Genomic DNA, 14,928 nt, shown 5'->3' on the forward strand with positions numbered 1-14,928 from the left:
CCTTCTGCGAGGTGTTTCAGTTCATCAACAGTTATGGAATATCTTGATTATAAAATATCATCGCATCATGCTACACCACCTCATGTGGGTTAAGCACAGGCCTCCCTGATTTTTTTTTGAATAATTCTGATATTAATTTACATCCATGCTTTGGGTAATTTATCTTATTTCATCAAACTGTCCTAAGATTCAACTTGTGAATCGCTCGCTAGATCCAGTGCAAATAATCAGACTCATTGATTCAATTTATTGTTCCTTTAATGACTGTAAAGCCTCAGATGTACTTCCACTTGCATGCCCACTAGTGTCAGACTTTAAAGTAATGACTCCTCGGGGTCTCCAGTTGTCTGTGTCCACAATGGAATATATTTGAGGATGAAGAGATCAGGCGTCGATCCCAAAACATGCTTCCTCCACCATATGTCATTGTTGGGATGAGGTTTGATGTGCAGTGCATTGTTTTTGAAAAAACAGCAACAGTCATTTTATCCGCTGAACTGCTAAACTGTCAGGTTTTTAGAATGGCTTTCATAACCTTCTCCAGCCTCTCTGCATCTCTCTGCATCTAAAGCCCTTAAATGTGGGGCTCACACACACTTACATCATAAGTCTGCCAAGTGTTGGCCAGTAATTACACTGTGGTTTTTATGTTATTTTTCCTTTGTGAGGCAAAACTAGACTCATTGCTTATCTGGAATACTTGAATATTATAACAGTTGAATGTTTGCAGTATGGAGTTGGGATTAAACTTGGCTATTGATGAGGTTATAGCATCGATGGGGAATATGTTCCTGTTATACGTTTGCAGACACATGGACATCTACACAGACCATCATGCTCACCATCTTGAACCAAGACTTGGACACTCTTAAGTGGGTAAGAGGACAAAACACATGAGAAGTGACACACACAGCAGATTTGGTCATTCTCAAATGTATTTCCTTTAGAAAACTTTACAAAAGACTACTGGATATAAAAGAATATTTTGCTTACAAATAACCAATCCTATAGAAGATCCTTGCATTTTGCATTTCAGAATTTGGACATTGTGTGTTTTTATATGACACAGACATTTGAAGCTATGTGCAAATAATACAAAAGTAAGCTGATGGAATATCCCATAGTTAAAATAGCATACAATGGAATGCAGAGCAGGAAAGAAAAACAAAACATATAGGTACACTATAAATGTTCAAACTTGTACTTAAATAATGAGTTACATATTAGCCTCACAACATGCTTTAAAGTAGCATAATGTAAATTTCCAGAGCCCTAATTCCATCAGTACAACACAAAGATATTAGAAGAGAAACACTGTTCTTTACCAAGTGTGTCCAGTCTTAAAAGCCTTCTAGTTACAGTCTAACTGTAGCACTGATGGAATTAGTGTTGTAGAAATTGTACATTATATTAACTCTTCAAGACAGCAGGTGAACAAGACCGGATCAGAAACATGGAGGTGTGGCATTAAAACTGGAACTGCTCGACTCGAACACAATCCTTTCTTCTATAAACATCCACTCCTCTGTGTCAGAGGTACACCGAGGCCTCTTTAATATCTGACAGTTAACAAAAACTCTGTTCAGGATCATTTGCCTTTGTTAGCGCTTCTATAGCCAACTACATACAGTGTTAGACAGTCCACATCAGTTTAATGACTTGAAAAACAAAATCGAGCAATCAAATTTTGAAAAGTTGTACAAAACACTGGTAATTTAATCTTACACACAAGGTTTGGCATCACACAAAGTCCTTGTTTTGAAAGAGAAGTGCAGACTTTTATTTTGAAAAACAAAAAGTCAGAAATGAACCACAGTCTATGACTACATCATACACAACTAATGTAATCATGCATTACTGTAATTTTATTGGAATACCTGTATTGGAGTAGAAAGGCCGATTTTTAGCACACAGTGTTCCAATGGCATGTTGTTACTAATTCAAGTTTATCATGTTAGAATGTTAATTCATTACATTTTTAAACTTTTAGCTAGCTGAGTAACTGAAACATCATCCTTTGTGTGTTCAACCATAATGTGCTATGAAAGTGAACGCTATTGCATGCAGGAAACTGCCCAGAACATTGTACACAATATTATTCCCTTTATAGAACAGCCCAACTGAGCAGCAGGCCAAATACATGAGTCTGCTGTCTGAGAACAACACCTGTTAAACACTAAACAACAAGAGCTGAGAAGCAGATCAGGAATGCCTGCTTAAAAACAGTGGGGAAAAAAGAGACCACCTTATAAAATGAATAGATGGGTAAAGGTTTTGAATCCATTTTAAAATTATTTTGTTTTTAATTCTCTTAATGGTTTTGCCCCTGAGCTGCTTCACCCTTACATGCCGTCACATGCTCTTACATCAGCTAACCAGGTGCTTTTATAAATCCAAAGGAGACCCAGCTTCTGCAGCTTTGGCTCCCAAAATGTGGGATGAGCTGCCTCTGGAGGTCAGGCAGGCTCCATCCCTCACTGTTTTTAAAACCCGTTTAAAAACACAACTTTTAACTCACACACCTGGCTTTTAACCCAGTGAGAGTTGTCGTCTTCTTACCCTTTGTATGTACTTTTACTGATTTATTCTTTTGTTCTCTTATTTTCTGTACAGCACTTTGGTCAGCTGTTATGTTGTTTTTAAAGTGCTTTAGAAATAACGTGGGGAAAAAAGAACAGATGTTGGACAGAGGAAGTCAGGGAGAAAGTTTTATGAACAGATAAACCTAACAGAGGTATTTGGGTCAAAAAGAATATTTCTGAGACAAAGACTGAAGGATCGTGGAGGTGTGCCTGCCACCTGTCAAGTGGCACTTTGTAAAAGTTTTGGAGGTCTTTGGGGTGAAGTGGGAAATTCTGGGAAATTCAGGACAACATCGGATCCTGTGGATGCTGACTGACTGCAACAGCACAGTGAGCCATAGAATGACTAAACTATACAGAAGCAGCTGAGAACCCAGCACAGTCATTGGATCTCAGTCCACTCTCACCCACATTAAACTGGGAGCTTCTGGAAGAATGAACTAAAATGTCAGCAAACTGATGGTAGAATGCTGGAAAGACTCAATTATTTTTGCAAAAATCATTATTTCTAACTTTTTAATATCAATAATAAAGAATAAAAGTGTGATTTTTATTGAATTATTTAATTTGACATTTGGCAACTTGTACTTTTGAGCGGTAGTGTGGATTTTGAATGTGAACCTGCAGCGACAGGTTACTTCATCATCATAAAGGAGGAAATCAGGTCTGTATAGAGTTGGATGGTCATTGCAGAGAAATAAAGGAAATGACAAAAGTACAGACTAATAGGATGTTAACTGAAAGAAACGCCACAAGCCAAGTCCTCCAGAAACTTGTTCATATGGTACACAGCTGTGAATGTACTGAACACCTGGGATGGATCAGTTCTAAAGATGGGCTCGTGTACAGACCATCAGGCTGCAATTTAGAATAACGGAGACCACTTCATAGGTCTGGAAATCCCAACGCACCTCTTTAAGAGAGATGGTTCCTTCTTTCCATGTTCTCTTGATTTTAGGTTTGATGAATCCAAAGATATGATTACAGATTAAAGGCAGATTAAACCTTGGACATGAATGCTTACACTCCCCTTTTGACCTAGTTTGATTTTCTCCCTTATTCCTGAAAAGGACCCATTCAATTCTGCACAGCATGGTGACAACGTAGAAACAGGAGGAATGATTTTGTTGGCAAGGATCCTTTCCTCCTGTCCTCCCTAACCTGTGTAACTTGACACTCTATAGCAGAAGGCAGCCACTCTTTCTGCCTCGTTTCTTGGCCTGTAGCGCCGCCCTGGTGGCCATCTCAAACACCTCCCTCACACCATCCTTCGTCTTGGCTGAGCACTCCAAGTAACCAAAGGCATTGATCCGGTTGGCCATTTCTCTCGCCTCCTCTGACTTCACAGGTTCCTGTTTGGGAAGAACAAAACCATGAAGGAAAACCAGCTCAATCCAATGAAAAAGAAGAAGTGAAATCATTATTCGACCCTCTGTGGGATTTATACGTTTGCTCACTTAGAAGAAATGAACACACTCTAATGTTCATGGTAGATTAATTTTAATGGAGATCAGTAAGAGTAACCGAAGGTCCAGAAACAAAAACATAAAAGTAATCTTGATTTGTTTGTCATTGAGTGAAATAAGTCTTTGATCCCTCCCACAGATTGGCTGTGAGCACATTTAGCCCACAGATTACAATCAATCAATTCCAGACACTCCCCATCTGAACTCTTTACTGTAAATGTATAAAGCACACCTGTCCACAGTATGGTATATGCAGAAGCCTGTCTTAACTTTACCAGCAAATCATCAAGCATGCCGGAAGTAATTTCTGATGTGATCAACACGGTGGAGCTGCTCATGACCGAGTTCATGTTTGGACCTTTGATTTCTGTTTTGGGGGGTTTACCTAAACTTTTGTTCAGCTGTAAAACAGCCTGTTTCAGTTTAAATGTTGTTTTCAAAAATAATTGTTTTGTCTCACTCCCATTTCTTCATGTTGCATATTGAAGCTCTACTTGGAACCTTGTTAAGATCCAACCATGCAAAATATGATTTTTTTGCTTTGTTGACAGCGCTGCAAACCCTTGGCCTTCTCTCAGTGAGCTTCATGATGTTGTCACCTGACATGGTTTCACTTCACAGGTGTGTCTGTCAGGGTTCATTTGTTGCCTTCTTAATGAGGTTGGGACCATCAGTTGTGTTGTGCAGCAGTCAGGTTGGTACACAGCTGACAGCCCTATTTGACAACTGTTAGAATTCATATTATGGCAAGAACCAATCAGCTAAGTAAAGAGAAACAACAGCCCATCGTTACTTTAAGAACTGAAGGTCAGTCAGTCTGGAAAACTTTGATTGTGTCCCCGAGTGCAGTCGCAAGAACCAAACGCTATGATGAAACTGTCTCACATGAGGACGCCCCAGTCCTCTGCTGCTGAGGACACATTCATCCGAGTCACCAGCCTCAGAAATCACAAGTTAACAGCAGCTCAGATTAGAGCCCAGATACATGCCACACAGAGCTCCAGTAACAGACATCTCTCTACATGTTCAGAGGAGACTGTGTGAAACAGGCCTTTATGGTCAAACAGCTGCTAAGAAACCACGACTAAGGAAAAGCAACAAGCAGAAGAGATTTGTTTGGGCCAAGAAACACAAGGAATGGACATTAGACCAGTGGACATCTGTGCTTTGGTCTGATGAGTCAGAATTTGAGATGTTTGGTTCCACCCGTGACGCAGAAATGGTGAACAATGGTCTCTACATGCATGCACTGTGAAGCATGGAGGAGGAGACGTGATTGTGTCAGGGGGCTTTGCTGGTGACACTATTGGAGATTTATTCAAAACTAACGACACACTGAACCAGCAAGGCTACCACAGCATCCTGCAGCAACATGCCATCCCATCATTGATTTTTCAACAGCACAGTGACCCCAAACACACCTCCAGGCTGTGTCACGGCTGTTTGACCAAGAGAGTGATGGAGGCCTGGCCTCCACAGTCACCTGACCTAAACCCAGTGGAGATGGTTTGGGATGAGATGGAGCGCAGAGTGAAGGCAAAAGGACCAACAAGTGCTCATCATCTCTGGGAACTCCTTCAAGACTGTTGGAAACCATTTCAGGAGACGACCTCATGAAGCTCATGGAGAGAACGCCAAGAGTGTGCAAAGCAGGAATCAAAGCAAAGGGGCTGTTAGGAAGAATCTAAAATATCAAATATGTTTTCAGTTATTTCACACTTATGTGTTCATTCATAGTTTTGATGCCTTCAGTGAGAATCTACAATGTAAACAGTCATGAAAATAAAGAAAAACCATTGAATGAGAAACTGTGTCCAAACTTTTCACTTATATCACACTTTATATCAAAACAAAAGTTAGTAAATATATTTGTCTTCATTATCAGTGGCTGCAGCCCTATAAAAAAACCTAATGAATGTTAGTGGAAACTGTAGTAGACTAAAGGCTGACACACAAAAGTTATGGACATTTTTGTCATTAGTTATGTTAGTGTAGTGTTTGTGTGGTGGGATTAATATGAAACTGTATGAGTGCATGCCGTCACTGACCTGTTTCATTTTAGCCAACTCTCGGCGTGTGTGCTCATCATTTCGCAGGTCTTTCTTGTTTCCCACAAGAATAATGGGCACATTGGGACAGAAGTGCTTCACTTCTGGAGTCCACTTCTCCGGAATATTCTCTGCATCAGGTACAATGTGGACAAGGTAAACATGCAGCAGATATAAAAGAGTTTTTTCATTTTTTTTAATGAAACCAACAGAAACAGACTCACCTAAACTGTCAGGGCTGTCAATGGAAAAGCACATGAGGATGACATCTGTGTCTGGATATGACAGAGGCCGCAGTCGGTCATAGTCCTCCTGACCTGCTGTGTCCCACAAGGCCAGCTCCACCTGCAGGGGAGGGACTATAGTTAATTCCTACTACACACACCAATCCTGCTTAGGGTCCTCAAACACAGGCCCATTTTTATCATGTAACAGCATGCTATGAAGACAGGTGGATGGAAGCCATTCAGGCATGTATGTAAGTGCATGAGGTGTAAATCATTGATTAGTGTTCTAGCTTACACAGAGTCCTAAAATCGAGGGCATGAGCACTCGACTGATGAAGGTGCAGACAAACTTAAGGGGGCGACAGTAGAGAAGAAAAGAGCAGCACAACCCACCAACCTCTTGGTGACATCTGCCCCCAAGATCCTTGTTTGAGACATTCTCTCAAGATTAATGTGATCTACAAGTAATTTCTATACCGAGTAATGCATTGATAATTGTTTTGATTTTGCATTTATAGATAGTTTGGATGGACAGACCTCGCTCCAGTTTTACAACTGGGAGGGAAATGGATTCATTTTTGTTTGTTTTCTTGCTAAGCTGTAAAATTATGACCCGGCTCCAGATCATGTTTTGCTTGATCAGTCAATCCAAAGCGTGAGCTGCACAGATACTGCAGGTGAGATGCAGTATTACAGAAATTCAGTTTGAAAGGGTATGTACACGAGTATGTACAGTTAGATATAAACAGAGATTTAAAACTGGTAATAGGAGGTGGTTAGTTTGTGATGTGCCTCATTATGCTGAACTAGAGCTGGGCGATAGAACGATAACGATATGTATCGCGATATAACTTTTACTCGATAGAGAAATTAAGCTATCGCGATAGACTTCGCCGCTCTTGTCCTCTTAAAAAAAAAAAAAAAAAAAGGTCAGCCAATCCAAATTAGGTAGCGCAGAGCCGAACCAATCAGGGCCGCAGCGTCACGTCGCGTGACTTGTTACGTACAGCACAAGTGCCAAGCCGCACGTGTGTTTGTTTGGGAAGCAGCCAGCGGGTAATGGAGCCAGCGCATAATGGAGGAAATGAGTGTGCCGACTAGAAAAATCAACCGAGCGTGACCGAAGAGAAAACAGATGATGGTTCCAATGCCGGAGAGATTGTCGAACGGAAGAGCCATAGAAGTTCCGTAGTGTGAAGGTATTTCGGCTATTTCAAGTCTGACAAAAAACAGCAGCGTGCACTGTAAATTGTGCCGAAAGCAAGTCTGGAAATACAATAAACTGGTGCATGCGTCACACTGTGCGCCACGTTATTGTTTCGGTGAAATGAATTTCTACAATACTGTTACTGTTAATTCTACTCTCTGCAGTGTTTAAATGCTTACATATACACACAGTTACTGTCCCTCCACACATACGACTCGGTTCTGCTTCTATGCCCCAGCTTTGTTTACTTTTTCCCACCGAGGCTTCTAGACTTCTGATTGGCCAACATTTCGGCACGGTTAGGAATCTAGCGCCACCTGCTGCTTTGGCATGTTCATAGCAGCGTTTTCCTTCAGTTCTGCCTTTATGTGTGGACGGGATTATTTTTTAAAACGAAAACGGAAAATCTCCGTTTTCAAAAATACCCGTGTACGTGTGGACGTAGCCTCAGTCTCTGACTGGAAGCGCTAATTCGTCATTCGGCTTTTGTCAGACTAAAGTAACTGTTAAAACTGTTTGAAAAGCTCAGCTATACAACAAGGAGAGTTTGAGAATTTCCTTTTAGTTCTCAGTTTATTTGATATTGACAAAAGTTAGTCAGTTTTGTCTGTTCTTCTGTAAAACAAACTAAGATTTATTTTTAGAATTAATATTTTGTTTCTAAGTGGAATTGACAATTTAGTCTGTTTCGTTTGTTCTATTTTGAAACTTAAACGCTTTAGCGGCTGCCTTTTGTGTAGTTTGCAATATTTGCCTTTATTTATCTGAAAAAGTCTCATGTTCCTTAAGTACATCTACCCTGTTGAACTTATTATGGGAAATAAATATTTAAAAACAAGCTGCTGATTATTTCACATTTTACTTGTGAGCAATGGCACATTTAAATCTTACAAATATAGTTATTTGGCTTATATCGTGATAGATATCGTTATCGCCTGAAATGAAAAAAACATATCGTGATATGAAAAAATCTCATATCGCCCAGCTCTATGCTGAACTAAATTCATTGCTCTTGTATCGAAGTTTGACTGGCCTTAACACTTTGCATACAGCAGGTAAAATAAGTATTGAACATGTCACCAATTTTCTAAGTAAATATATTTCTAAAGTTGTTATTGACAGAAATTCCTACCAGATGTTGGTAACCATCCAATCCACACATACAAACAAGTCAAACCACTGATGTCCATAAATAATGTATATAATGTAAAATAAGCTCTTTTAGACCTTTGCAACCATACTGATGGAATGGGTTACAGGAGAATTTCTAAACTACTGAAGGATCCAGTAAGTACTGTTGGGGCCATGATCTGGAGGTGAAAAGAACATCATTTTACCATCAACGAGCCACGACCAGATGCTCCCCACAAGACTTCAGACAGAAGAGTGAAAAGAATTATCAGAAGAGTTGTCAAAGAGCCAAGGAGCACTTATGGAGCTACAGAAAGTTTGCTGAACAACATTTAAACAAGCCTGTGAAATACTGGGAAAGTTAGTCTGGTCAGATGATACCAAACTTGGTCTACACACCATGCTGGGAGGTCACAACATATCGCCTCACAAACACCATACCAACACTGAAAATTGGAGGTTGGAACATCATGGTGTGGGGATGTTTTTCAGCATACGGCACTGACACGCTTCATGTCATTGAAGGAAAGATGAATAGAAAAATGAAGCGAGACGTTCTTGATTAAATCTGCTGCCTTCTACCAGGATGAAGGTGGATATTTCAGCAAGACAACACTGTCAACGAACCTGTCAACTGGTTTCAAAGAAAGAAAATAAAGCTGTTGAAATGGTCCAGCCAGTCACCTGACCTGAACCCAACGGAAAATCTTTGGAAAGAACTAAAGGTCAGAGTTCATAGAAGGGGCCTATGTAACGTTCAGGACTTGAAGACTGTTTGTGTGGAAGAATGGACCAAAATCACACCTGAGCAATGCATGTGACTAATACTATCTATTAGTGGTAGACTGCCATGTTAAAATTATTTATTGTTAAGCTTTACTCAAGGTGTACTTAAAGTCAACTCTGAACTTATTAACCACAGAAATCATCCGTGTGGCTGCATTTTGTGCAGGTGGCTGACCAAAAAGTTAAAAGCAAATTTTGCAGTAATGAATATCACAACTCTATCAGCTATATCTATATTAACATTCATAAAGCTATCCAAGATAGAGAAAATAATTAAAGCTAGTTTCAGCTTCAATATTAACATACATACATCAATCAATAGTTACAATATAATGTGCTATTTATGAAATTGGCTAGTGTTAAAGTACTTTAGATATGTCCCGTCTTAAAACTCTTAGCCTCACACATAGCACACACACTGCTATGCTACTGTGCTACAATAAATATAAAACAATCTGACATTTATTGTTAGAATGAACAGCTTACCTGTTTACCATCCACCTCAATATCTGCCACGTAGTTTTCAAACACTGTAGGCACATAGACCTCAGGGAACTGATCCTTGCTGAACACTATGAGGAGGCAAGTCTTGCCACAGGCTCCATCACCGACTATCACCAGTTTCTTTCTGATTGCCGCCATCTGAAAAAAGTCAAAGTACAGAATCCATCAGCCAAGCTAGAGATTTAAATTAACACAAAGGTTTATTGCCAAAGACAAACTTGTTAAGGAGAGTGGTTTGAGCTCTTGTGAAAACACAAAATCAGGGAAATAAGAAATCTGAAAAGGTGAGAAAATACTACGTAAAACTAAGAAGAAAATAATGTGTGCTTGGACAGAGCTGAAGCAAGGTCCCTAAAATGTTTGCACATTTCTCAACAATCACAAAATAACTTCAACTGTAATGTTTCATCACAGCTTATTTTGAACGTTAGGCAAAACAGTTCTAGCTTTTGTCAGTTGTGGTTATTTCCTGTCTTTGCAGGTAGAGTGCCTGATGAGGACATTATTAATATCCCTCTGTAACTAAACCAGACACAACTGTATCAGAGAGCCACTGCTTTGCCTGAAAATGGAATGCAGGGATCTGAAACACATTCTTTTCTATTGCTTGTGCCGCAAAATAACGGTTTCCTGCAGAGTGTGAGCACTCACACATGTCATGGTCAATCCTCAACAGTTGAGCTTTGAAAACCGTGCGTTGTGATGTATGTTTGTAACACCAAAAAAAAAGAAAAAAAAAAGTGTACAGCTGCATGAAGTTCAACCACACAATGAATGAAAACATGGAAGAAAAGTTTATCCAAGTTTGAGAATTATATTCCAAAACATCCTTTAAGGGTCCCAAGGAGGAAAGTGGTGCTGAATCATATTTTCCCTAAATTAGGCACAACACAGGTTTGTTAAAAAAATAAAATAAAGAAGCTTGCTGTATCTAGGTAGGTGGACTAGTTTTTAAATACAGCAGGTAAAATAAGTATTGAACATGTCACCAGTTTTCAAAGGGAATATATTTGTAAAGGCGCTACTGACATAAAATTCTTCCCAGATGTTGGGAAACATCCAATCCTTTGTGGATCGGATGGTTCCCTGCAGGAAAAGACTTATCAGAAGTGTCGTCCAAGAGCCAAGGACCACCACAGAATTTGAAGAATGTTTGTGTTGAAGAATGGGCCCAACTCACACCTGAACAATGCATGTGACTAGTTTTTCCAGACAGGAGGCATATTGAGTCCCAACTTGACATCCTGCTATTATGCGTTCTGTATCTTAGCTGTTCCTAGGACTGCGCTCTTCTCCTGGAAAGAGGTCTCAGATGTTGTTCCTGGAATGTGCTGGATTCCAGGAACAACACTCACCAGGTTTTATCCTGGTACTATGTGTTTCACAGTTTCCAGGGTCCCTTTGCACAGTCTGTAACTTGGGTCCTGTCAGCTGTGACAGCCGCCTTTATGGATCTGGTGCTTAGATCCATAGAGGCATGTGCCATGATCACAGCCTCTGTGCTGTCCTGTAGGCCGGCCTCTTCTAGGAACTGGTAGGATTTCTTGATGTCATCCACTTCCTTCATCCTTCCTTCATCCGCAGGGGCGCAGTCATCCATACTTCCTCTTCCTCATCACTCTCCATCTTCAGCTGTCTTAGGCATTCTTGGAGCAGCTAAACTCAGGAGGTCATCTTCCTGATGTATTTCGAATGCGTTGTTTCATCAAGGATTGCAGTTCTGACACTTACTAATCCTCACCTTGCCTGTTTCCATTGCTTGCAGAGGCTCGAAGAGCTTGACTTCAGGTGAAGACCTGCAAGTACTGTGAGGAGTTCTTGTTATCAGTGACATATCTTCTACTGCGGCTACCTTACTAGTGGAGATGGGCATTAGATGAATAGTTGGCGATATGTATTGATGGCTTGGATGTTACTCATTTTGGTCAGCTAGCTTCCAAGATCCGTTAAAAAAAAAAAAAAGTATTTATTTATTGACTGATTGATTCATTTGCCTATGAGTAAGTTTGCTAATAATGATGGAGCTAATAGAAGCAGTCAACAGAAAGAAAAATAATAGCGCTGCTTTAACAGCACCCTCATTCATCTGTGAGCAAATGCCCCTTCCTCAGAGTGCGCCCAGATGCTTGTTGATGGAGCTGCAGAAGCTGGTGATAGCCTAGCATACTCAGCCGGATGGTGGACACGTACATGCTCATGTAAGTTAGCCGTGTTTGAGCACTATACGTCTGCACAAGCGGCACACCGCTTTGGTTACATCCTTAGGTTTACCTCTGTCATCTGGTTTAAAGCCAAAGAAATCCCAAATTGGCGACTTTATATTTTTTTTTTAGTGCTGTCAGCGTTAACGTGGCATCATCACGACCAACGCGATGAACAATTAACTCATCTGGAGCGCAGACTGAATTAAAATCCCTGAAATGTCTCTATCAACGCATTTCAGCAGTTAGTCCAAAGTTTGTTCATTCTGCGCTCCAGATGGGTTGAGCGCATTCAAAATTTTAATCGCATTAATCGTGATGACCGCATTAGGGCTGACAGCCCTAATTTTGGGGGGAAATTAGTTTGTCCATGTTTGGCCTTCTTCTGTATTTTAAAACATGCAAATCAGTCCATGATTACATTGCTCTGCCCATCAAAAAGTCTGTGCATGTGCAAATATATCGCCCATTGTCAATTTTGGGAAGTTCACCACTGTTCCAAGTGTTCTTTATTTGTGGATAATGGCTCTCACTGTGGTGCCCTGGAGTCCCAAAACCTTAAAAATGGCTTTGTAAACATTTCCAGACAGATGTCAGTTACTTTGTTTCTCAACTCTTTTTGAGTTTCTTTAGACTTTGGCATGGTTTGTTACTTTTTGAGATCTTTTAGCCTACTTCACGTTGTGACACAGGTTGTATTTAAGCAATTTCTTGATTAAACTGGCCTGACAGTAATCAGGCCCTGTGGTGAGTGAAACTGAATTCAACTCAAGGGGGCCAATAACTTTCCCCCCACAGGGCCAGGGAGTTTGGGTTTTTTTTTTTCCTTGATAATTGAAATTATTAAAAACTAAATTTTATTTTTCAACTTTCCAAGTTATTTTGGACCAAGCTGCCTTTTTAGAAAAATGAATCTACTGAACTAATCTCTTACATAAATAATTATGAGTTTTGCTAAAAGCATTAGTGGACATCTTTTTATTACATATGACAACCATGTCAAAAATGAAACTTCTTATAGTATTTTTGGTGTGTGTGTGTGTGTGTGTGTGTGTGTGTGTGTGTGTGTGTGTGTGTGTGTGTGTGTGGCAATAACACTGAACACATCACTACACAATAAAGTACAGTTATGATAGTTAAGACCAAATTTCTGTCCTTTTGACTAAATATGGCACCCAATATAAATATGTTGGCTCACAAATGCCACAATTTGGCTTTTAAATTGTCTCGATAAACCCATTCAAGCGCTGTGACTCTTCTTTATCCAAAGCAGTAATTTCAGGATGTATTTCTGTGACATCACTATTTCCTGAAGGTTCAGACGTCCGCTCAAACGCAGTTCAGTAAAGGCAGACATATTTTGAGTACATCGATCTCCTAACTAACTTTACAGTTATACTATAAACGACTAGTCTTTTCTGTAAATACCTATAAGAACCATTAACTACTTCACAACAAGATAGTTTACCGTTATACACTGCTGAGAGTTTAAGCCTCGGTTATCTGGGGATTTTGTAATATTATGCTGATTTAGAACTTCACTTCCTTAATGATACGTGCCTCCGATGGAGGGGCACTTGTAACTCAGCTCAACGCTGGTGAAATGAAGTTACATAAAACTTGGCACGCTAATGTTTCCTCAGTTCTGAAGTAGCCCGTTGACCTCTTTAGGTCACCAGAGTGTCGGCTAACTTCTACCTAGCTGCAGTTTCCCTTTCGTCTACGGAAGCTAATCATTAGCTTGCTAACTTTGCTTACTTCTTCATGATAGCTGGCCTCTTGTCGACCTAAACACACACACTTTAGAGAAGGAAGCATATTACTTGATACCAGTTTCAACGCTAAGAATTTTAAAAAGCAAAGGGAGATTCTGAGCAATCAGAGTTTTACCTTTTTCCTGCGAGATACTCGCCTTTCTTTAGTTTTCCTGTCAGAACTAACAGTCCCGCCCCCGAAAGCGCTACGAGGATTGTCCCGGCCAAACCACATACTTTCAGCCAATAGGATACGTTGAAGTCATGAGTGAACGGCAACTTAGCCAACCAAAATAATATATTATGAAAAGTCATTGTTTAGCCCTAACCGAGAGGCTGAAGGTTGTGCCCCTGAGTACAGCCTCCCAGGGATGTTCGTGTTTAGAGCGCAGTTGGTATATAAAGCATTTATCTATTAAATTATATGAAACAAGGTTAGCTGACACCCACAGTATCCCCTTCATCATTTCTGAAGTTCTATGTTATTGATTCAATATACCGAAGGGTCACCGCTGATAGCTCGTGTTGCAGATGTATTACCCTGTATATTACCCACACAAGTTAAAGAGGCAGGGTACACACTGGACAGGTCGCCAGTCTGTCGCAGGGTTAACACATAGGCAGGAACAAAATCAGTCGTGCATTTCATTACTTTATAATTTAGTTGTGTGCGTTTATCTGTATGTGCTATCATACACTGACATCATGATGTGTAACTGCAACGTTTGCTGATTTTTTATTTATTTATTTTTTGTTCCATCATTTTTTTGCATTTTTTTTTCCTTAGCTGATGAATGTACCCATTTACACTGTTTATAAGACATAAAAGTTTGGAGGAAGAAAAAGTGGCTGCCTATTTAACGATCTTTAAGAGAACGAAAAGAAAGTCACACATTAAACATTTCTACTTTTGGATGATTCAGTTTGTGACACTGAATTTAACAACTTGTGGGTGTGTATTTCTAAAAAATAACAACGTATATTCAGTATTATGTGGACTGGAGCCGGCGTATTCAAAATTA

The 14,928-nt window shown here is 40.0% G+C and overlaps 2 protein-coding genes across 8 annotated transcripts in view; both read right to left on the reverse strand.

The window, feature by feature from the left end:
- The window catches only part of LOC308406649 (mitochondrial carrier homolog 1-like), a 241,718-nt gene that overhangs the window by 211,653 nt on the left and 15,137 nt on the right, over window positions 1–14,928 (reverse strand). The window lies entirely within an intron of this gene.
- LOC308407238 (rho-related GTP-binding protein RhoA-C) lies at window positions 918–14,114 on the reverse strand. Of its 2 annotated transcripts, none has more exons than XM_080898788.1 (5): window positions 14,043–14,114; window positions 9,934–10,089; window positions 6,321–6,441; window positions 6,097–6,227; window positions 918–3,934 (listed from the first exon to the last, which is right to left on the reverse strand). In XM_080898788.1, the coding sequence occupies exons 2-5, from the start codon at window positions 10,087–10,089 to the stop codon at window positions 3,761–3,763; spliced, it is 582 nt and encodes a 193-aa protein (XP_080754914.1). In that variant the 5' UTR covers window positions 14,043–14,114; the 3' UTR covers window positions 918–3,760. The 2 variants fall into 2 exon arrangements, with proteins under 2 accessions (XP_080754914.1, XP_080754915.1); XM_080898789.1 differs by having other exon boundaries at window positions 14,065–14,089.

The sequence above is a fragment of the Rhamphochromis sp. 'chilingali' genome, assembly GCF_963969265.1.
Source record: "Rhamphochromis sp. 'chilingali' genome assembly, chromosome: 12".
NCBI classification, from domain to species: Eukaryota; Metazoa; Chordata; class Actinopteri; order Cichliformes; family Cichlidae; genus Rhamphochromis; species Rhamphochromis sp. 'chilingali'.